The sequence below is a fragment of the Pelodiscus sinensis genome, chromosome 10 (assembly GCF_049634645.1).
Source record: "Pelodiscus sinensis isolate JC-2024 chromosome 10, ASM4963464v1, whole genome shotgun sequence".
Classification (NCBI taxonomy): Eukaryota; Metazoa; Chordata; order Testudines; family Trionychidae; genus Pelodiscus; species Pelodiscus sinensis.
Window position 1 is genome coordinate 3,045,804 of NC_134720.1, and position 21,551 is coordinate 3,067,354.

General features: G+C 66.7%; 1 protein-coding gene across 14 annotated transcripts in view; it reads left to right on the top strand.

The window, feature by feature from the left end:
• The window catches only part of TRPM2 (transient receptor potential cation channel subfamily M member 2), a 50,597-nt gene that overhangs the window by 20,991 nt on the left and 8,055 nt on the right, over nucleotides 1-21,551 (top strand). For 2 of the 14 annotated variants that reach the window (XM_075937312.1, XM_075937311.1), the window contains exons 7-28: nucleotides 166-346; nucleotides 546-607; nucleotides 776-976; nucleotides 1,531-1,633; nucleotides 3,710-3,831; nucleotides 6,184-6,534; nucleotides 7,285-7,422; nucleotides 8,130-8,259; nucleotides 10,469-10,614; nucleotides 10,801-10,913; nucleotides 12,484-12,697; nucleotides 13,140-13,258; nucleotides 14,051-14,183; nucleotides 14,340-14,511; nucleotides 15,352-15,532; nucleotides 18,401-18,582; nucleotides 18,737-18,869; nucleotides 19,439-19,526; nucleotides 19,869-19,956; nucleotides 20,401-20,552; nucleotides 21,136-21,212; nucleotides 21,343-21,444. In XM_075937312.1, the coding sequence (XP_075793427.1) occupies nucleotides 166-346; nucleotides 546-607; nucleotides 776-976; nucleotides 1,531-1,633; nucleotides 3,710-3,831; nucleotides 6,184-6,534; nucleotides 7,285-7,422; nucleotides 8,130-8,259; nucleotides 10,469-10,614; nucleotides 10,801-10,913; nucleotides 12,484-12,697; nucleotides 13,140-13,258; nucleotides 14,051-14,183; nucleotides 14,340-14,511; nucleotides 15,352-15,532; nucleotides 18,401-18,582; nucleotides 18,737-18,869; nucleotides 19,439-19,526; nucleotides 19,869-19,956; nucleotides 20,401-20,552; nucleotides 21,136-21,212; nucleotides 21,343-21,444 (3,188 nt within the window). Of the gene's footprint in view, nucleotides 1-165; nucleotides 347-545; nucleotides 608-775; nucleotides 977-1,530; nucleotides 1,634-3,709; nucleotides 3,832-6,101; nucleotides 6,535-7,284; nucleotides 7,423-8,129; nucleotides 8,260-10,468; nucleotides 10,615-10,800; nucleotides 10,914-12,483; nucleotides 12,698-13,139; nucleotides 13,259-14,050; nucleotides 14,184-14,339; nucleotides 14,512-15,351; nucleotides 15,533-18,400; nucleotides 18,583-18,736; nucleotides 18,870-19,438; nucleotides 19,527-19,868; nucleotides 19,957-20,400; nucleotides 20,553-21,135; nucleotides 21,213-21,342; nucleotides 21,445-21,551 lie in introns of those variants that run through there. The other 12 variants (XM_075937313.1, XR_012906171.1, XR_012906172.1 and 9 more) reach the window with 12 other exon arrangements.

Here is a 21,551-nt window from a genome sequence, read left to right on the forward strand (position 1 = left end):
TGGCTCTAGAACCACCCCTGCCGGGCAGCGCCTTGTACTCTGGCCTGCTCTGGGGCTGCTCCTGCTCCGGTCGGGCGGGGGATGGAGCAAATGGAGCTGCCCGAGCGAGAAGGGCCCAGCGAGATCCCCCCCGTCGGTCTGTGCCTCTCCTCCGGCCGCTTGCAGGGCGGCTTCCCGGCCGAGTACGTGCTGGATGAGGAGAGCCAGGGCAGCTTGTCCTGCCTGGACAGCAACCACTCCCACTTCCTCCTGGTGGACGACGGGACGCACGGCCGGTACGGCGTGGAGATCCCCCTGCGGACCCGGCTGGAGCGCTTCATTTCCGAGCAGACTAAGGTGAAAGGAGGTAATGGCGGCACGGGGCAGTGGGGCCAGACCTGCCCTTCCCCCCGGCCAGCGCCTCCCACGAGTGGATCTCGGGGGGCTGGAAATCCCTCGGCTCAGCTCTCAGGGGCAGAGCCGGCCTGGCCACTCTGAGCAGGGCGGCTGAGCTGGGAGAGGGCTGCCTCCCGACGGAGCTGACCCAAGTCCCGGCTTCCTTGCAGGAGTCGCCATCCAGATCCCCATCGTCTGCGTGGTGCTGGAGGGAGGGCCCGGGACCCTCGAGGTGAGTACACGGGGGAGACGGGCTGGAGCGCAGACCAGGCAGGAACCGGAGCTGCCGGGGGAGGCTGTCGGGTCACCGCTGGGGGGCTGTGTCTAAGCTAGAGCGAATGGAGAGGCTTCCACTGAGCCGAGCGGGCCTGGCTTCTCTCCCTGCCGCTGCGGGCTGCAGACGGTCCACGGTGCCATCACCAAGGGCACCCCCTGCGTGGTCGTGGAGGGCTCCGGGCGCGTGGCCGACGTCATCGCGCAGGTGGCCCATCGGCCCGTCCCGGAGATCACCATCGCCTTGGTGCGGCAGAAGCTCAACGCCCTCTTCCGGGACACCGATGAGCTCTTCACCGAGGGCAGGCTGGTGGAGTGGACCAAAAAGGTGAGCGGCTCGCACCCTGTCCCCAGAGCACTCAGCTAACGGGGCCGGGCAACGCGTCACCCTTCCAGGGATCGCGGTCCCACGCAGGCCACGGGGGGGGACCCAGCATGAGAGACTGGGGAAGTGCTCTAGGCCTTAGCTGTGCCTCCGCAGCGGGGAGGGGGAGGCAGGCTGTGTACACCTGGATACACCCACAACCCCCCATCGTGTGAGCGTGCAAGTTGTGTGCAACAGCCCTGAGCGTGTAACGGTGAGTGTGCCCAATGGGGGCAAGGCATTGCTGGGGACAGACACGGGGTGAAATCTGGCCCTATTGCAGCTGGGGGGAGCCTTGGCAGCGTCTCGGGGAGGGCGTGATTTCACCTGCAGGCTCCCTGTGCGTTCCCAGGAGGTGGCGGGCCGTGGACGGGGATTTCACATGCAGTGGATCTAAGGGCCTGCAGATACCGAGGCAGCAGCAATGGGGCAGCCCAGCCAGGATCTCCGGGCAGCGCATTCGCCCCACATGAGCTGCTGCCGGCGGCAGACGGCTGATCCTCCGCCGTTCCTTGCAGATACAAGACATAGTGCGGAGCAGGCAGCTCCTGACCATTTTCCGGGAGGGCAAAGACGGCCTGCAGGATGTGGATGTGGCTATTCTTCAGGCACTGCTCAAAGGTGAGCCGGAGCCGCGGGGGAGGCGTTGGCCACAGGCCCTGGCGAGGCTGGTCCCCACGCTGGCACGACGAATGCGGAAGTGGGGGCCTGCAAGCGCACTCCAAAACAGGCTCTGCTACAAAAACTTCCCCCCACAAAATCCTAATACCCGGATGCCACCCCCCAAGTAATTCCAAGGAAATCAGGGAAGAGATCACTTGGGAAATCCCCTCTCTAAAGGAAAAGCTTTTTCCCCCGCCTCAACGTCCCTTTTGCTTGGAGTTGAGGAAAACCAGAGGGACCCCACAGACAACAATGGACTTTTCCCTTGGAACTAGGCACTGAGTCCTAAGGACACAACGATCAACCAATACCGGTTAATTAGAAAAAACAAACAATCTTTTATTATCAAAACAAAACGGCTACGTCTAGACTGGCATGATTTTCCGCAAATGCTTTTAACGGAAAAGTTTTCCGTTAAAAGCATTTGTGGAAAAGAGCATCTAGATTGGCACGGACGCTTTTCCGCAAAAGCACTTTTTGTGGAAAAGTATCCGTGCCAATCTAGACGCGGTTTTGCACAAGAAAGCCCCGATCGCCATTTTCGCCAGCGGGGCTTTTTTGTGCAAAACAAATCTGAGATGTCTACACTGGCCCTCTTGCGCAAAAGCATTTGTGCAAGAAGGCTTTTGCCCGAACGGGAACAGCAAAGCATTTCCGCAAGAAGCACTGATTTCAGACAGTAGGAAATCAGTGTTCTTGTGGAAATTCAAGCTGCCAGTGTAGACAGCTGGCAAGTTTTTCCGCAAAAGCATCTGCTTTTGTGGAAAAACTTGCCAGTCTAGACGCAGCCAACGATAGTTGCAAGCATAGTCAATTGGCCAGATGGAAAGAATCACCATTTGATATAGATACTTGGGGAAAACCCCTGGCTATAATGCTTAGTTACCAAAGAGAAACAAAAAACAATTAGCCAGCTCAGCCATGATTTCCAAATCCCCAAACAAGGAAAACAAGAAACCGTGACGGACTAGCTAACCTTTTCCCTACTTACACATTGTAAGAAGTCCATTCTTGGAGAGAGAAGCGTCTCCCATCTCCCTCAATCCCTGGCAGAAACTGCTCTGATCTTAAAACAAAGAAGAGAGAGAGAAACTCCCCTCTTTTCCAGTTTGAAATTCCTACCTGCATTGTTATTGGCTGACTGCCTGACGCCTAACCCCTTAGTCATCGGGTGCTGCTCAGCACACCTGATTATGACAAACCCCCAGGCCTCCTTCCGGGCCTCTGACACAGGGTCTCCTGTCTCGGGCTTTCTCCGGACAACGGGACGGAGCAGGCAGGTTGTCAAGTGACTTCCCTGAGCATCACCGAAGAGCATCTGCCCCGGAGCCGGTCCACAGCCGTCCGCTGGTAAAATGGGGGTGCTTTGAGCTGCATTGGCACTGTCTGAGTGGAAGCCATTTGCCTGCCTTACTCAGGCCCAGAGGAGCACGTGGCCCTGTTTGTGAGGGGAATTGCTGTTAGAATAACCCCGCCTGCCTAATTAGACAATTGACTCAAGTTCATGCTATTCTGTTGGGCAGAAGAACCAGCCGCCCCCTCTCACCATGTATCCCACGTGAGGGCAGAGTCAGCCTGCCCTTCCTCTCTTGGCTCATGGTCCGTGGTTACTTCTGCCTTGCTCCAGTGTCTGTGGGGATCCAAGAGGCCAGTTCCCATCCTACTCTTCCACTTGGTCTCTGCGTTTCTTAGGCCAGCAGCTCCTGGCACGTAGTCACCGGCCATAGCCCGAGCCAGTCCCGTGTCTCGCAGCAAAGCCATGGTGCTGGTTCCAGCCGTGGGTTGGAATGCCACGCCTGCCGGCTGCGTGAGGCAGAGGGCTACCGCATGAGACGGGCCGATACATTCACACAGGTTCCGTGCGGGGTGTTCTCCCGTGTCTTTCTCCCTGGGCTCTTTGGACTCCTTGGCCCACAGTCCTCTGGGCTCACGGGGGTGCCACGGGCAGGCCGCTTGTGGATGTCGTTTTCCGGTGGGCGGTGGGGGCCACGTGGCGTGGAGAGCTCCCTTGCTGATTTGTGCCTTGGGCTGCAGCCTCCCGCAGCCGGGACCACTTTGGCCACGAGAACTGGGACCAGCAGCTGAAGCTGGCAGTGGCCTGGAACAGAGTGGACATTGCCCGGAGCGAAATCTTCACCGACGACCACGAATGGAAGGTGAGAGGCGCTTGGCTGGGCCCATCCCGCAGCAGCAGGCGGGGAGGGGGGGCCCTTGGCTTTCAGATACTCTCCTGTGGTCAGAAGGGGCCATCACAGCCATGTAGTTGGACCTCCTGCCCATCACAGGCCACAGAACCGTCCCAGCCGCTCTGTAGCAGGCCCAGAACCTCTGCCCGAGACACTGGTGTCCTCAAACCTCGACTGAAAGACTCCGCCACTGACACTTGTTCAAACCAGCGAGTGACCCCGGCCCCAGGGTGCGGAGAGAGGGGAAAAGCCCCCCAGGTCTCTGCCCAGTACCTGGGGTGGGGATGGAAGGGGAGCGAAGTGGAGATCTGCCACGACCTTGCTTTCCCTAGCTCCTTATTGCCCTGGGCAGCGGAGACTAGCCCTAGTGCAGAGCCAGCCTGGGTCCAGCCCACCCCCTTTGCTGGGGTCGGCAATAGGGCTCCTCTGTAGCTCGGGAGGTTCCCAGGGGCCATTGACACCCACTCCCAGGCCACCGTCTGTTTCTGGACGCGGTCGCCCTGGTCGCACCGTGCAGCCGGGAGCCTGCAGGACCGGCGGGGAGCCTAGCCCCAGGGCTTTGTGCTGCCCTGTTTCTCCACAGATCCCGTAGCGACCCGCTCAGGCCGAAAACGTGACCGGCCAACCGGCCGGGGCGTGGCCGCTACTCTGCCTAGCTGTGCCAGGCCGCCGCCCGGACACCCATGGCAGATGCTGCCCTCTAGTGGCGCACTCAGGGATTAAGCGCGTGCCAGTCAGCTTGGCGCCCAACGTGGGGTGCTTCTCCTCCTCCCCCCGACAGGCTCGGCGATGGCACGGCGTCCCTATGGAGAGAGCGGGGGGTGGGGGGAAGCAAAGCCAGCTCCTCTCTCGCACCCCTTGTGTGATCTGCTTGGCAGAAGCTAGAGGTGGGCAAATCGCATCTTCCCTTTCATTTTCCTGACTCCACTGGTCACATGTAGGCGCCAACTTCCCCTTGAGCCGGGGGGGCGGCAGCTTGACCCCCTCTGGTCCCACCCCATTCCACCCGTTCCCCCCACCCTGCCCCGTCCCTTCCCTTTTCCCAATGGGGGCTCCAGCCCTGGAGCACCCACGGTCAGTGCCTGCATCATGGAGGCAAACATCGCGTGGGAAGGCATCGGCTGCTCGGGGGGACCCCAGGAGAAGGGAGCAGGGCCAGCCAGGACCGCAGAATTCCCTTCCACAGAAACGCGGAGGCTTTGAAATGCGTTTGCTTTCCGCGCGGGAAGAAACCCGAGAGCTTTGCCATTGGTTCCCGATAAAACGAGGGACAGCGCGACCAAGTGCCATAGCAGGGATAGGGGAGACCCAGGTTCCAGTCCCTGCTCGGAATTAGGCGGAGAAGGAACTTTAATTTGGGTCTCCTACACCCCCTGGGAGAGCCCCGTTCTCCACTCCGGGCTGGACCAGAAATCCCCCCAGCCCTGAGACACCCCCCTCAGGTTCTGCAACCAATTCCGATGCTGATGCTTTGGCATTTCCTGGGGAGAAACCCCTCACAGTGAAAATCCCCGGCCGGCTGTGGGCGTGCGTGCCAGCCCCCACGGGCTGGGCTGTGGCCAAGGACCCGCGCGCTCACGCGGGAAACCAGAGCTGGCGGATGGCATGAGTTTGGGACCACGGAAACGTGCCAGGTGGGAATTACAGGGCCTCCCATCTCAGCCGCGAAGCACCCAAAGCCGGGAAGCAGCGCTCCAGAGCGCCAAACCTGGCGACAGGCGCACGGCCACTGGTAGGCGGAATGTCCTGCCGCCAGTGGCCACGGCAGAGCCCCTGTAGCTAGAGGGTCCCATGCCCCACCCGAAGGGCCACCGTCTGCCACCCCTCGCATGCATGTGCATAAGGGAGGGGCGTGGCTTAGCACGAATCTGGCCCTGAGGATGGGGGACACCTGGCTAGATGTAGCAGGTGCAGCAGGGCCTGGTCACGCTGCTGGCGGGTCCTGCCAGGGCCCCAGGCCGGGAGAGACAGAAAGGGCTCCTCTCCTGGCGGGAGGGGAGGAAGGCTGGGGGGAGCCAGTCAGGCCCACCCCAGGGATTCTGGGTAAGGAAGAGGATGATGGAGCAGCCCCCGAGCCCCAGGGGGCAGGAGGCAGGTGGCCCATGGGCAGCGGAGGAGCGGAGCTGTGCCCGAGGGGCGGAACAGCTGCATCGCTTTCCTGCGGGGAGTGGAGCCGGAGCTGTGTGCGGCTGGTATCCGTGTGTCCACGCCCCCTCCTATGGCTGCTTCCCCTGCTCCAGCGCCCCCCGCTGCTTGCTCCGCGCCCTGGCCCGCTGCCGGGATGGATCGGCCGGGCCGTGACCGCGCTGTCCGGCTTGCCAGCCCGCAGACCTGCACCCCGTCATGGCCGCCGCCCTGATCGGGAACAAGCCGGACTTCGTGAAGCTCTTCCTGGAGCAGGGCGTGCGCCTGAAGGAGTTCGGCACCTGGGCCACCCTGCTCTACCTCTACGAGAACCTGGCGCCCGCCAGCCTCTTCCACGGCAAGCTGCAGAAGGTGCTGCTGGAGGAGAAGGAGCACGCGGCCTGCACCCAGGTGCCCCAGGTCCAGCTGCACCACGTCTCGCAGGTGCTGCGGGAGCTGCTAGGCGACGCCACACAGCCGCTGTACCCGAAGCCCAAGCACGCCGAGCGGCACCGGCTCTCCCTCGCCGTCCCGCACATCAAGCTGAACGTACGGGGCGCCCCGTGGGGCGGGGAGGGGGCAGCCGTGGGCTCGCCGGGAGAGGACGCCTGCTGGGGAGGTCGGGAGTGGGCCCGGGCAGCGTCAATGCGGACGTAGGGAGGGAGGGCAGCGTGCGGCCCCCGCACTGGCCAGCAGATGGGACATCCCACCCCACAGACGGTGCACTGGTCGAAGTGGAGTAGGGCTGAGCCCTGTGCTGCACTGGCACGACCGGGCTCTCCAATCCATGACCGGACTGGCCACTGTAACTACCCTGGGGCCAGCTGGAGCCCAGCAGCTGGCCGCATCAGTGTAGCTCCACACACCTAAACTCCCCCCAGACAAGCCCTTGGGTTTGTTTCATCCAGCATCCTCTCCAGCTAGAGAGCACGGGGGTAAAGTCCCCGATGAGCTCAGCCCCTGCTCAGCTCAGGTGGGTGCCTCTGGGTCCCCCCGAAATCGCCTGCCAGCCGGACGGGTCAGCAGGCCGTCGTGACGCGCCCTTCTGGGGCAGTCGCGTCCCCACCCATGTGGCACTGCTCTCCCTGGGCCATCGGGGCAGGGAGAAGCTGGGCACGCCTGGCTCCAGGCACTGGGGGTGCTCTAGGGGCTCCCAGGACCAGTACACAGGCCTGGCAGTGGCAGGGGAAACATGGAGCAGCCCTGTCGCTGGTCCCCTCCTGGCGCCACGGCCTGCAGCCTTCCCGCCCCCTGCCCGGGGCTCCGGTTCGCTGCGCCAACCTCTGCCGCCCTCCCCAGGTGCAGGGGGTGAGTCTCCGCTCCTTCCACAAGCGCTCGGCCGGCCGCGTCGCCTTCTCCATGGACCCGGTCAGGGACCTCCTCATCTGGGCTGTGGTGCAGAGTCGCAAGGAGCTGGCGGAAATCATCTGGGCCCAGGTACGAGGGCCCTTCCCGGGCGCTGGTAACAGCAGGGCTGGGTCCTGGCCCTTCAAGGGTGCCCCCTTCCCCCGCCCATGGACTCCCAGCTCCAGCCAGCCCACGTTCCTGGTCCAGCCCACCTTGCCTCCCCGCCCCGGAGGAGACGGGGCCGGTCTGTCCAGGAAGGCAGCAGCTGGGGCCCTGCCTCCAGCTTGGCATGGGGCCGCCCTTGGCTGGGGCGCTGGGGTCTGCAGGCTCCACGCTCGCCAGCGGGGCCAGCGTCAGTGCGGACGCAGGGAGGGAGGGCAGCGGGGGATGCGCACCGGGCCCGTATCTTCCCGCGCGGTGACCCGCTCGCATGGCTCCGCTCGCGGCCCCGCAGCAGGGAGGCCCTGAGGGGTGAGCCCTGGCTCGGAGCAGCACGAGGAGGGGACAGGGCCGCTCTCCCCGCCGGGGCAGTGCTGCTGGAGAACTGCCCACGTCCGCAGCAGCCCAGAGCCGGAGGCCTCGGCGCAACCCCTTCCCAGCAGGCCTTTGACCCCCAAAACGCCACAGCTGTGGCCCAAAGCCCCGGGCAGCGCCTGGCTCTGGCCTGGGGGACACTGCAGCCTGGCGGGGCTGGAACGGGCTGCCGCGCCTGGAGCCCCGTGGCCGTCGCCACCGGCCTCTCTCCATGGCGCTTGGTCTTCTCCTTGCTCCGGCTAACCGGCGCCCTGCCCCCCCAGAGCCAGGACTGCATCGCCGCCGCCCTGGCCTGCAGCAAGCTCCTCAAGGAGCTGTCCAAGGAGGAGGACGACACGGACAGCACGGAGGAGATGCTGAGCCTGGCAGAGGAGTACGAGCACCGAGCCATTGGTGAGCGCCCGGCAGCGTTACCGTGGGCCGGGCCCATTCCACGCTGGGGGCTGAGCCAGCCGCAGCCGCGGCCGAGAGGGGCCCGTTAGCTCAGGCGCCCACCTCTCGTGTGTCTAGACCCACAGAGCCGAGGGTCCAGGGGTGACCTGTGAGCCCCCTCCAGTTTGGGGAGGCTAGCCCTGGCCCAGCCCTTCTCCCCAAGGCCCTGCCCATCCCGCCGGAGGCCAGGCCCAGTCTCCCAGCCCCAGAGCACTAGGAGGGTAGCGAGGGTGCAGCCCCCACCCTTCCAGGCCCAGAGCACTGAAGGTGAAAGGAGGCATGGCCCCCAGAGTGCCTGGTGAATGGATGGATGGAGCGCATCCCCAGCCACGGAGCCGCCTCCCCCAGCCATGGAGCCTCCTCCCTCAGCCACGGAGCCGCCTCCCCCAGCCACGGAGCCTCCTCCCCCAGCCACGGAGCCGCCTCCCCCAGCCACGGAGCCGCCTCCCCCAGCCATGGAGCCTCCTCCCCCAGCCACGGAGCCGCCGTCCCCAGCCACGGAGCCGCCGTCCCCAGCCACGGAGCATCCTCCCCCAGCCACGGAGCCGCCTCCCCCAGCCATGGAGCCACCGTCCCCAGCCACGGAGCCGCCTCCCCCAGCCACGGAGCCTCCTCCCCCAGCCACGGAGCCGCCTCCCCCAGCTACGGCGCTGCCTCCCCCAGCTACGGCGCTGCTTCCTCCAGCCACTGAGTGGCCTCCCCCAGCCACAGAGCCACCTCTCCCACCCACGGCGCTGCCTCCCCCAGCCACGGCGCTGCCTCCCCCAGCCATGGAGCCGCCTCCCCCAGCCACGGAGCCGCCTCCCCCAGCCATGGAGCCTCCTCCCTCAGCCACGGAGCCGCCTCCCCCAGCCACGGAGCCTCCTCCCCCAGCCACGGAGCCTCCTCCCCCAGCCACGGAGCTGCCGTCCCCAGCCACGGAGCCGCCTCCCCCAGCCACGGAGCCGCCTCCCTCAGCCACGGAGCCTCCTCCCTCAGCCACGGAGCCTCCTCCCCCAGCCACGGAGCCGCCGTCCCCAGCCACGGAGCCGCCTCCCTCAGCCACGGAGCCGCCGTCCCCAGCCACGGAGCCTCCTCCCCCAGCCACGGAGCCGCCGTCCCCAGCCACGGAGCCGCCTCCCCCAGCCACGGAGCCTCCTCCCCCAGCCACGGAGCCGCCTCCCCCAGCTACGGCGCTGCCTCCCCCAGCTACGGCGCTGCTTCCTCCAGCCACTGAGTGGCCTCCCCCAGCCACAGAGCCACCTCTCCCACCCACGGCGCCGCCTCCCCCAGCCACGGCGCTGCCTCCCCCAGCCACAGAGCCACCTTTCCCACCCACAGAGCCGCCTCCCCCAGCCACGGAGGGCAGGCCAGCCCCATTAGTCCCAAGCTCAGTCCCAGCCTGGGGCACTGGCCAGGAGAGAAGAGCCGCCCCCCAGCATAGCCCAGGAAGCAGGAAGGGCTCTGGGGGCGGGGCCACAGCCTTCCCATGCCTTGGCACTGCCGCCCATGCCAGGGCCAGTCTCTGCTCCTGCAACTCACCCGCGGCATCCGCCTGCTCGGGGGCCCCTCGTGGCTGGAGCTCTGCTCTGCATCCCGAGTCCGTCCTGGTCCCCCTCCGCCTGCTCCAGGGGCCCCTCCTGGCTGGAGCTCTGCTCTGCATCCCGAGTCCGTCCTGGTTCCCCTCCGCCTGCTCCAGGGGCCCCTCCTGGCTGGAGCTCTGCTCTGCATCCCGAGTCCGTCCTGGTTCCCCTCCGCCTGCTCCAGGGGCCCCTCCTGGCTGGAGCTCTGCTCTGCATCCCGAGTCCGTCCTGGTCCCCCTCCGCCTGCTCCGGGTGCCACGGGCCAGGCCGGCTCCCCCAGGCCCGGCGGTTGGTTTTGGGCGGGGGCGGGCTGGCTTGGGGGCCGCGGGGCGGGGCGCTGGGCTTGCGTGTGGGGCTCAGGCCAGTTGTCTCAGCCCTGCTGGGAGCGTGTGGTACCGGGGAGCGGAGGCTGCAGTGCGACAGAGCGGCTGGGCCTCAGGCTCGGAGGCCGGCGGGCCAGGCATTGGCGGGCCCGGCCCCCAGAGAGGGCCCTGCACCCGAAGCGTGGGTCAGGGCCGAATGGCGCTGCCCCGGCCCCATCCCCCGGCGCGCCTGTCTCTCTCGGCGCCGGCCCAGCCCACGCGGGGCTCTGCTCTCCGCCCTGCCAGGCGTCTTCACGGAGTGCCACCGCAAGGACGAGGAGCGAGCCCAGAAGCTGCTGGTCCGCGTCTCCGAGGCCTGGGGCAAGAGCACCTGCTTGCAGCTGGCGCTGGAGGCCAAGAACATGCACTTTGTGTCCCACGGAGGCGTCCAGGTGCGTTTCCGGGCTGGGCGGAGGCAGGAGTGGGGCCCAGACTGCTTCGAGGAGGGGCCCGCTGCTGGGCACAGGGGGCCCGTGCGGCTGCTCAGGCTTAGCCCTGTCAGGCCGGGGGCGCCCTGTGCCCGTTCCCCACACAGCTCCGTCGGAGCCTGACTCCCTCCCTGCCTCTCCCACGCCCAGGCCTTTCTGACCAGAGTGTGGTGGGGGAAGCTGTGTGTGGACAACGGGCTCTGGAGGGTGATCCTGTGCGTGGCGTTCTTCCCCCTCGTCTGCACCGGCTTCCTCACCTTCAGGTACCGCCAGGGCTGGCGCGGGGCTGCCGGGAGCCGGCCTGCAGCACGTACCTTCTGAATCTTTGCTTCCCTCAGCCTCTGCCTCTCCCCTGTGGTGTAAATAGCTCTGCCCTGGGGGGACAGGAGCTGCCCTGGCTTGCCCTCCCCCCTTCCCTCCTCTGTGCCCTGCTCTGCCGGAGCTCTGAGCCCCACTCCATGGGCACAGCCACCCGAGCGCCCCCAACACCGGGGAGTGGCAAAGTATCTGATTAGGAGCCATGACCCCAGTCCATTCCATCTGAGGAGGGATTGACAAGCCTGGGACTGTTCAGTCTGGAAAAGAGATGATTAAGGGGGAGAGATGACAGAGGTCTATGAAGTCATGACTGGTGTGGAAAAGTTGCATGAAAGTGTTATTTATTCCTTCCAACAACGCAAGAACCAGGAATCACTCAATGAAAGTAATAGGCAGCAAATGTGAAACGAATGAAAATATTTCCTCACAATCAACCTGTGGAACTCCTTGCCACAGGATGCGTTGAGGACCAAGACCGTAACAGGATTCAATAAAGAACTTGAGACATTCACAGGGAATAGGTCCCGCACTAGCTATTATTCCCCGGGGGCAGAGATCCGATACTTTTTGAGGAAGAATGGCTCTTGCGCAAAAGGGAGCCGAGGAGGAAATGCAAATGAGAGCACGACATATGCAAATGAGCACTCCATTTGCATTTCTTCTCTCAGAAGAGGCTTGTAGTGTAGACGTAGCTTCTGAGATTGCCTGTTCTGTGCATTCCCCCGGGGCACCTGGCATTGGCAGGACAGGACACTGGCTGGGCCTTTGGTCTGACCCAGTGTGGCCGTTCTGATGTTCTTACCCTGGCCCCGGGTGTATCTGCCCCGCTCCCCTCCCAGAGCTGCGCTGGAGCCCGGGAGATCCGACGGGGGCTCTCCCCATTGAGTTAGGAACCAAGTGGACACATCCAATGAACGATTAGACCTCACCGGGCCCCGGAAGTGGCTTGCCACGGGATGTCAGAACGCGATCGCGTTAGAGCTGAGTTGTGTCCACGGGAAGAGATGCAGGGCTCCCGCTGGCTCACTGCTCAATTACCGGCCAGAACACTAGAGCTCTCAGGTGCCGGAGGAGCCTTTGGGATCCTGGGGAAAGCTGCCCCCACCCCAATCTGAACGGCCGCGCCCCCCCCAGCGGCCTGGCTGGGTTACGGCCACCCACCCTGGGAGAATTGGCCCGGGCCGCGTTGCTCTGAGCGCTGCAGCGTCCCTGTCCTGCAGCCAGGGTCCTCGGACGCGACCAGCACAGGCCTGTGGGTGCCAGCAAGCCCCAGGGCAGCTAGGACACTCACCCAGAGCCAGGCTCTGTCCTTCGCCAGCCACACGCTTCCCCGGGCAGCGCGCTGGGTGGGCAAAGGCCCCGGTCTGGTGAGAGCAGCCCCAGCCAGTCAAACCTGGGCGGGTGGCAGGGTTCCCTCGCCGTGCCGTCTGCCCAGCGTGTCGCCCGCGGGCCCTGCCCGGCTGCACCCGTCTCCCCTCAGTCGCCTGCTCCTTCCTGCTTCCTTCCCCCGCGCAGGGAGAAGAGGCTGCGGCCCATGAGCTGCCTGGCCCGCACCCGGGCCTTCTTCACGGCCCCCGTGGTCATCTTCCACCTGAACATCCTCTCCTACTTCAGCTTCCTCTGGCTCTTCGCCTACGTCCTGATGACCGACTTCCAGGCCACGCCGTCCTGGCGGGAGTACGTCATCTACTTCTGGCTCTTCTCCCTGGTGTGCGAGGAGACCCGCCAGGTACGGGGGGCTCCGCTGGGGGGGGCGGCGGTGGTGTAAGGCAGGCTCGGTGGGGTGTATCTTCCAGCCAGCGGTGGCGGCTGGCGGCACCGACAGGCCGCAGCCGTTGCGGGTTTGGCCCTGCTGCCTGTCAGCCCACACCCACGCCACTGCCTACGCCGGCGAAGCGGTGACGCCGTACTCCCCCACCCGCTCTCCTGTGCCCTGCACTTGGGCTTCACAGCCCCAGGGCCTGTCTCGGCCTGGCCATCACGCACCAGGGAATCCCCCCCAGCCAGCAGGGTTGCCCCTGTCCGGTAAAAAAATAGCTCTCCCTCTGCCCCAGAGAGTATCTGGCAACCCTACCTGCCACGCCTGGATGGAGCCACCCACCTTCATGTTTGGTGGACTGGCCTAAACCGCCGTTCATTGGCATAACCCCGAGCCCCTCTTTTCCCTGCAGCTGTTCTATGACCCCGATGGCCTCGGGCTGCTGAAAATGGCTTCCTTGTACTTCAGTGATTTCTGGAACAAGCTGGACGTGTGCGCCATCTTGATCTTTATAGCCGGGCTGGTCTGCCGGTGAGTCCGAGGGATGCGGAGGGACGGGCTCAAACGGCTCTTAGAACGTAAGAACGGCCCAGTATCCTGTCTGCTCACAGTGGCCAACGCCAGGTGCCCCAGCGGGAGGGGACACAACAGGGAGTCCTCACGTGATACCTCCCCTGTCACGCACCTCCAGACAAACAGAGGCTGGGGACACCATTCCTACCCATCCTGGCCAATAGCCATTGATGGATCCAACCTCCATGAATATATCTAGCTCTTTTTTTGAACCCTGTTTAAAGTCCTAGTCTTCACCACATCCTGTGGCAAGGAGTTCCACAGGTTGACTGTGCGCTGAGTGAAGAAAAACTTCCTTTTGTTTGTTTGAAATCTGCTGCCTATTCATTTCATTGGGTCACCCCTCATTCTTATATTGTGGGAATAAGTCCATAACTTTTCCTTATTCACTATCTCCACACCAGTTATGATTTTATAGACCTCTGTCCTCTCTCCCCGTAGTCTCCTCTTTGCTGGAAAACCAGAGAGGAATTTGCCAAAAAAAAAATGGTGTTTGGATTTTTTTGCGTGTAATCTCTACATTCCAAATGTGGATGAAACTTTCCATCGAAACATGGACTGTCGTGAGCAGTTCTGTTCTTTGTCATTCCGTGGGTCGGGTTTTGTGCGGCCTCCCTCGCTCAGGCAGGCCTCGAGGGGTAGATTCATTTGTTCCCCAGGAAAGCAGGTTGTGAATGTTTCTATGTTTAAAAAGAGCAGTAAGATGGGCTAAGATACCTGGGTGTGTCTGCTTTCCCCTGTCTGCGTCAGATGGATCCCATCCACTTTGTATCCAGGGCGGATCGTACTGTCGCTGGCGTTCATTATTTTCTGCTTGCGGCTGATGCACATTTTCACAGTCAGTAAAACGCTGGGGCCCAAGATCATCATAGTGAAGAGAATGGTAAGAGCGACGGGCTCCCCCAGCAGTCGGCGTGTCCCCCGTGGGGCCGGCGTACAGATCCAGGAACAGGATCCGTGCGTGTGTGCCTTCTGGGAGAGGCAATAACCGAGGAGGAGTGGAACCTTTTCACTGCTCCTCTGTCCCGGGGCTTTGCAGATGAAGGACGTCTTCTTCTTCCTCTTCCTCTTGGCCGTCTGGGTTGTGTCCTTCGGCGTAGCCAAGCAAGCCATCCTGATCCATAACGAGGAGCGGGTGGACTGGCTCTTCCGGGGCGTCGTCTATCACTCCTACCTGACCATTTTTGGGCAGATCCCTACCTACATTGACGGTACGGCGTCCAGCGTTTCTCGCGGGTGTGAGGTTGCGGGTTACGGCACGGACACAGCCCCGCGCTGGGCTCACGCTGCTGGCTGGTCTGGCGCCGCCACACAGCTCAGCTCCCGGGGTGAAAGGATGCAACCGAAACGCCACATGAGAGGCAGAGCGAGCAAGGACGGAGCAGAGACTCGGGAGGGGTGCAAGGCCTGGTTTGCCACTCGCCTTCCTGCTTTACCGCACGCGCCCTGGCTCAGACCAGGGCCACTGAAGGCCGGGGCCCCTTCCTGGATCTCTCGCCGTGTGGAGGATGGTGCAGACGTGAAGCACAGCGGGCCAGGCATCCTCTCCTGGCCGCCTGCCCAATGCAAGGCAACCCCAGCCGCGTCCGCAGGCCAGGCCCCCGTGGGTGTCAGTGGGGCTAGGCTCACTGGCGCCGGTGGAGCATCACACCCATAACCCCGGTACCCTGCGGTCCTGCTCGGCGCGAGGAGGGGGGGGCGCCATTCAGTAATCCCCGGTCACATGAGCATCTCTGGTTTCCGTGGCAATACTCCTGCCCGCGAGGCGCTCTGAGGGATTAACCCTCGCCCACAGCCAGATGGCAGAAACCAACGCTGCGGCCTGGGACGCGGGGTTAAACGAGGGCGAGCCTGACGCGGGGGGGGGGTGCCGTTCGGAGGCTGGGGGCCGGGGCTCCCCACGTAGAGGCGAATTGCAGCGCAGGATCGGGGGTCCCGGGGGAAGGCCTCCGGCCTGCAGGCAGGGGGGCTGAGCGGCTGCGTCCACGCGGAGCCGGCCGACAGCGGCACGTAACGGCGCCGCGGCAGCGCTCGGCTCTCTCCTCTCGCAGGGGTGAACTTCAACCTGGAGCAGTGCAGCCCCAACGGCAGCGACCCCTACAAGCCCAAGTGCCCGGAGAGCAGCCAGGACAAGCGGCCCGCCTTCCCCGAGTGGCTGACAGTCATCATGCTCTGCCTCTACCTGCTCTTCACCAACATCCTGCTCCTCAACCTCCTCATCGCCATGTTCAAGTGAGGCGGGCCCTGCCCCGCCCGCACCGGGGGAGGGGACCAGGCTGAGGGGGCAGGATGCTGGTGTAACTGGGGGCTGCCCGGTGCTGGAGCTGTGGGGCAGGGGGACCGGGCTGGGGGGGCAGGATGCTGGTGTAACTGGGGGCTGGCTGCCCGGTGCTGGAGCTGTGGGGCAGGGGGACCGGGCTGGGGGGCAGGATGCTAGTGTAACTGGGGGCTGGCTGCCCGGTGCTGGAGCTGTGGGGCAGGGGGACCGGGCTGGGGGGGCAGGATGCTGGTGTAACTGGGGGCTGCCCGGTGCTGGAGCTGTGGGGCAGGGGGACCGGGCTGGGGGGGCAGGATGCTGGTGTAACTGGGGGCTGCCCGGTGCTGGAGCTGTGGGGCAGGGGGACCGGGTTGGGGGGGCAGGATGCTGGTGTAACGGGGGGCTGCCCGGTGCTGGAGCTGTGGGGCAGGGGACCGGGCTGGGGGGGGCAGGATGCTGGTGTAACTGGGGGCTGCCCAGTGCTGGAGCTGTGGGGGAGGGGGACCGGGTTGGGGGGGCAGGATGCTGGTGTAACGGGGGGCTGCCCGGTGCTGGAGCTGTGGGGCAGGGGACCGGGCTGGGGGGGGCAGGATGCTGGTGTAACTGGGGGCTGCCCGGTGCTGGAGCTGTGGGGGAGGGGACCGGGCTGGGGGGGCAGGATGCTGGTGTAACTGGGGGCTGCCCGGTGCTGGAGCTGTGGGGGAGGGGACCGGGCTGGGGGGGGCAGGATGCTGGTGTAACTGGGGGCTGCCCGGTGCTGGAGCTGTGGGGGAGGGGACCGGGCTGGGGGGGGCAGGATGCTGGTGTAACTGAGGGCTGCCTGGTGCTGGAGCAGTGTGGGAGGGGACCGGGCTGGGGGGGCAGGATGCTGGTGTAACTGGGGGCTGCCCGGTGCTGGAGCTGTGGGGGAGGGGACCGGGCTGGGGGGGGCAGGATGCTAGTGTAACTGGGGGCTGCCCGGTGCTGGAGCTGTGGGGGAGGGGACCGGGCTGGGGGGGGCAGGATGCTGGTGTAACTGGGGGCTGCCCGGTGCTGGAGCTGTGGGGGAGGGGGACCGGGCTGGGGGGGGCAGGATGCTGGTGTAACTGGGGGCTGCCCGGTGCTAGAGCTGTGGGGCAGGGGGACCGGGCTGGGGGGGCAGGATGCTGGTGTAACTGGGGACTGCCCGGTGCTGGAGCTGTGGGGCAGGGGGACCGGGCTGGGGGGGGCAGGATGCTAGTGTAACTGGGGGCTGCCCGGTGCTGGAGCTGTGGGGGAGGGGACCGGGCTGGGGGGGCAGGATGCTGGTGTAACTGGGGACTGCCCGGTGCTGGAGCTGTGGGGGAGGGGACCGGGCTGGGGGGGGCAGGATGCTGGTGTAACTGGGGGCTGCCCGGTGCTGGAGCTGTGGGGGAGGGGACCGGGCTGGGGGGGGCAGGATGCTGGTGTAACTGGGGGCTGCCCGGTGCTGGAGCTGTGGGGGAGGGGACCGGGCTGGGGGGGCAGGATGCTGGTGTAACTGGGGGCTGCCCGGTGCTGGAGCTGTGGGGCAGGGGGACCGGGCTGGGGGGGCAGGATGCTGGTGTAACTGGGGGCTGCCCGGTGCTGGAGCTGTGGGGGAGGGGACCGGGCTGGGGGGCAGGATGCTGGTGTAACTGAGGGCTGCCTGGTGCTGGAGCAGTGTGGGAGGGGACCGGGCTGGGGGGGGCAGGATGCTGGTGTAACTGGGGGCTGCCCGGTGCTGGAGCTGTGGGGCAGGGGGACCGGGCTGGGGGGGCAGGATGCTGGTGTAACTGGGGGCTGCCCGGTGCTGGAGCTGTGGGGCAGGGGGACCGGGTTGGGGGGGCAGGATGCTGGTGTAACTGGGGGCTGCCCGGTGCTGGAGCTGTGGGGGAGGGGACCGGGCTGGGGGGGGCAGGATGCTGGTGTAACTGGGGGCTGCCCGGTGCTGGAGCTGTGGGGCAGGGGGACCGGGCTGGGGGGGCAGGATGCTGGTGTAACTGGGGGCTGCCCGGTGCTGGAGCTGTGGGGGAGGGGACCGGGCTGGGGGGGCAGGATGCTAGTGTAACTGGGGGCTGCCCGGTGCTGGAGCTGTGGGGGAGGGGACCGGGCTGGGGGGGGCAGGATGCTAGTGTAACTGGGGGCTGCCCGGTGCTGGAGCTGTGGGGCAGGGGGACCGGGCTGGGGGGGCAGGATGCTGGTGTAACTGGGGACTGCCCGGTGCTGGAGCTGTGGGGCAGGGGGACCGGGCTGGGGGGGCAGGATGCTGGTGTAACTGGGGGCTGCCCGGTGCTGGAGCTGTGGGGGAGGGGACCGGGCTGGGGGGGGCAGGATGCTAGTGTAACTGGGGGCTGCCCGGTGCTGGAGCTGTGGGGGAGGGGACCGGGCTGGGGGGGGCAGGATGCTGGTGTAACTGGGGGCTGCCCGGTGCTGGAGCTGTGGGGGAGGGGACCGGGCTGGGGGGGGCAGGATGCTGGTGTAACTGGGGGCTGCCCGGTGCTGGAGCTGTGGGGGAGGGGACCGGGCTGGGGGGGGCAGGATGCTGGTGTAACTGGGGGCTGCCCGGTGCTGGAGCTGGGGGGTTCCCAGCTGCTCTGACGTGCCCGGGATGGACTGAGGGGCTCCGGGTGCCCCGACCTGCCGGGGCTGTGGTTTGGGGGGCCCCAGGGAGCTGGTCTGGGGGGCCCTGCTGCTCAGCTGGCAGGCAGGCTAGCTCCCGGGCAGCTGGCTCAGACACCGGTGCGCTGCCCTAGCCGGGGCCTGAGGAGGGGTGCTGGCGAGCCGGCTGGCTGCTGCGGGGATGTCTCGCCCGGGGCTGTGCCTGCTGGCGCCCTCGCTCAGCCCTCGCCCCCTGCCCTCCCCAGCTACACCTTCCAGCAGGTGCAGGAGCACACCGACCAGATCTGGAAGTTCCAGCGGCACCACCTGATTGAGGAGTACCACGGCCGGCCCGCCGCCCCCCCGCCCTTCATCCTCCTCAGCCACCTGCAGCTCGTGGTCAGGCGGGTCCTGCTCCGGCGACCGGCCACGCGGCACCAGCAGCTCAGTAAGCGCCTCCCGGCATCTGCGGGGGGCAGTGACGCTCCCCAGGCCGGCCTGGGGGAGCCGCAGGGCCTCGGCCCCCGGGCGGGAGGGGCAGGGCCGGGCCCCAGAGACGGGGGGTCTCTCCGCCCATGCCCGGCGCGTCCCTCTCCCGGCAGAGGAGAAGCTGGAGAAGAACGAGGAGGCGGCCCTGCTGTCCTGGGAGCTGTGCATGAAGGAGGGCTACCTGCAGCACCGGCAGCGCCAGGAGAAGCACAGCCTGGAGCAGAAGGTCCGAGACGTTGCTCACAGGTACTGGCCTCTGGCCCCGGTTCCTCTGGTAAGGACCGGGGGGGGGGCAGTGCCAGGGGTCCCGCCCTGCAGGCCAGGGCCAGGAATAAACACGGCAAAGGTTGGTCCCTCAGGACCTCCCCGAGCCAGACCGGCCCCTTGCAGCGGGAGCCCCGGCCTGGCTCGCCTGCCGGTTCCCCATCTTCTCCCAAGCCCCCCCGGGGTCTGGATCAGCCGCATCCCACAGGCGGCTCGGTTGGAGCAGCGGCTCGCCCGGACCCAGCACGTCCCCCCGTCGTCCCAGAGAGCCCGTGGGGCCGGCCGGCCGGGCCGTTTGCCCAGCCAGGCACTGCGGGGTGCCCAAGCCCTGGCCCGGTCCGAACACGCGCCACAACGGGCACGCGCCTGGGGGCAGAGCGCCTGTGTCCTGCCTCGCTTCGGGGCCCCTTCTGGGAAAGCCGGGGGCTCAGCCCGGCGGGGGAGCTGGCAGGCAGGGCGAGGCGCGGGCCGTCGGTGGGCAGCGCTGGGGCTAGCCAGGCCGGCTCCGTGCCTCGCTCCCCATGGGCCCTCTCCCCTCTGGCCGCTCGCAGGGTGGAGGCGGTGGCGGAGCTGCTGGATTTGGACCGGGGGGAGCGGACGGGGCTGGTGGAGCAGCGGTTGGCTGGCCTGGAGGAGCAGGTGAAGCGGAGGGCGCGCCCGGGGGGCTCCTGCGGCGTTTTGGGGGGGGCTGGGGGCTGCGTCGGGTGCTGTGGCTTGGGAGGGGGGACTGGCTGGGGCCCGGGCAGCGGCTCAGTCAGGATCTGGGGAGGGGAGCAGGGTGGAGTGGGCCAGAGGCCGGGGAGCCAAAACCTCTCGTCCGAGCTCCTGTGGGGACAGCCATCCCCTCCCACCCCGCGCCCCGGCTCCGCCGCCCCTTCGCCCGGGAAGGTGGGGGGGGCCCCTGCTGGCGCCGGGCTCCTCTTCCCCACCCCCCGCGCCCGAGCCGGGCTGCTCCCTGAGGGTCTGTGCTGCTCTGCACAGATGTCCCAGGCCACCCGGACGCTGGCCTGGATCGTGCGCGCCCTGCGGGGGAGCGGGCTCGGCTCCGAGGAGGATGCGCCCACCGTGGGTAAGAGCGGTGCCGGCGGCTGGGGCCCCATTCTCCCCTCGCTGCGCCGGGTTCCCGCCAGCCGAGGGCCGGACGGGGCCCGGGGCCCGCTGGAGGCAGGCGCACAGGCCTCTGGGTGTCCCTGGCTGGGGAGGAAGGGTTGTTCCCAGTGGACCGGCGGGGGCGTGGTGCCTGGGCCGGGACGCTGCCTCCAGCTTCCCCGGACCCAGCGCGGGCTGAGCGTGCACCAGGCCACTGTGCCGCACGGGCGGCTCCTCTGCCCCATCCCCCTGGCACCATATTGGCCATGGTCCCTCCCCCACCTGCCCCATAGGTCCCTCCCGGGCTGGGGCCCCTCTCCAGGCCTGCGGGCCCCAGCAGTGACCCCCAAGCAGGAACTCTGCTGCTGTCAGCCCAGCTCCTCTGTGTGCTCGGGGGGCCTGGCTCCTCGTGTTTGTCTCCTAGTCCCCAGCCCAGCCCGGGAGCCGAAGGAGCTGGGCTCGCAGGAGAAGCCCGAGGGGAAGCCGGCCTGGTACCACGTGAGCGCCCGCAACCTCCTCTATCCCAGCTCCTCCGCCCGCCGCTTCCCGGTGCCGGACGAGAAGGTGCCCTGGGAGGTAGGAGGAGAGGGCCGGTGCCTGGGGGCAGGCAGGCCTAGTGGGTAGAGCTCACTCGGTGTGCCTAGGCCAGGATGTCAGCGGCAGGTTTAGCCTGGAGGGTTTCCGAGCCGGGGCTCAGGGACCCCCAAGCAGGAACCCTGCTGCTGTCACCCCAGCTCCTCTGTGTGCTCGGAGGGGGCTTCCAGCTGGAACAGGGGAGGGTCCCTCCAGCAGGGAGTCGGACGCGCCCCCCTTGTGGAGAAACGGCGGCTTTGGGGCCATTCCCCGGAGGGCGGTGGGCTGGCAGGGCCTTAGCGCTGCTGCGCCAGGGCTGCCCCGGGGAGGCTGACTCTCGGGGCTCTGGCGCGGGTGGGAGGGGCAGGGGGGCGGGTGGCAGCGATCCCGCGGTTCCGGCGCCGGGAGCCGGCCCTCGCTGAAACCTCTCCCCCGAGGGCCCAGCCTCGCGTCGGTCCCCTGCGCCTGCTCCCCCGGGGCTGGGCCCTGCAGGCGGCCGGTCTGTGCACCCCGCCGGGGCTCGCTCGGGGGGCGGAGGCCGTGCCCGGCGGCGGGCGGGGAGTGAGGCCGTGCGTGTGCCCTGCAGGTGGAGTTCCAGATCTACGACCCCCCCTTCTACACGGCCCACGGGACGGAGGCAGCAGCGTGCGACCCCCTCGGAGAGTGAGTGGGGCCCCGGCCCCTCCCCGTTGCCTCAGCCCTCGGCTCCCTCCCAGCCGCGTGCTCCCCTCCCCGCGGTCCCTGCCTGTGCCCGGCGCCCTGCGTGCTCAAGGGGGTCTGCTCTCTCTCCCAGCTCCCTGGAGGCGCTTTCCAACATCGACTACAATGCCGTGGACGGGCTGATCGACCGGCAGAGCTTCCACGGCCCCTACGCCGTCCAGAACCAGCTGCCGCTGTGAGTGCGCCGGGCGGGGCCCCTCACACCGGCTGGCTCGGCTGCCCGGGCACTGGCTGCGTTACCCAGGCCTGGCCCTGCCCCGAGATCCCGGTTGTGCTGTGGTC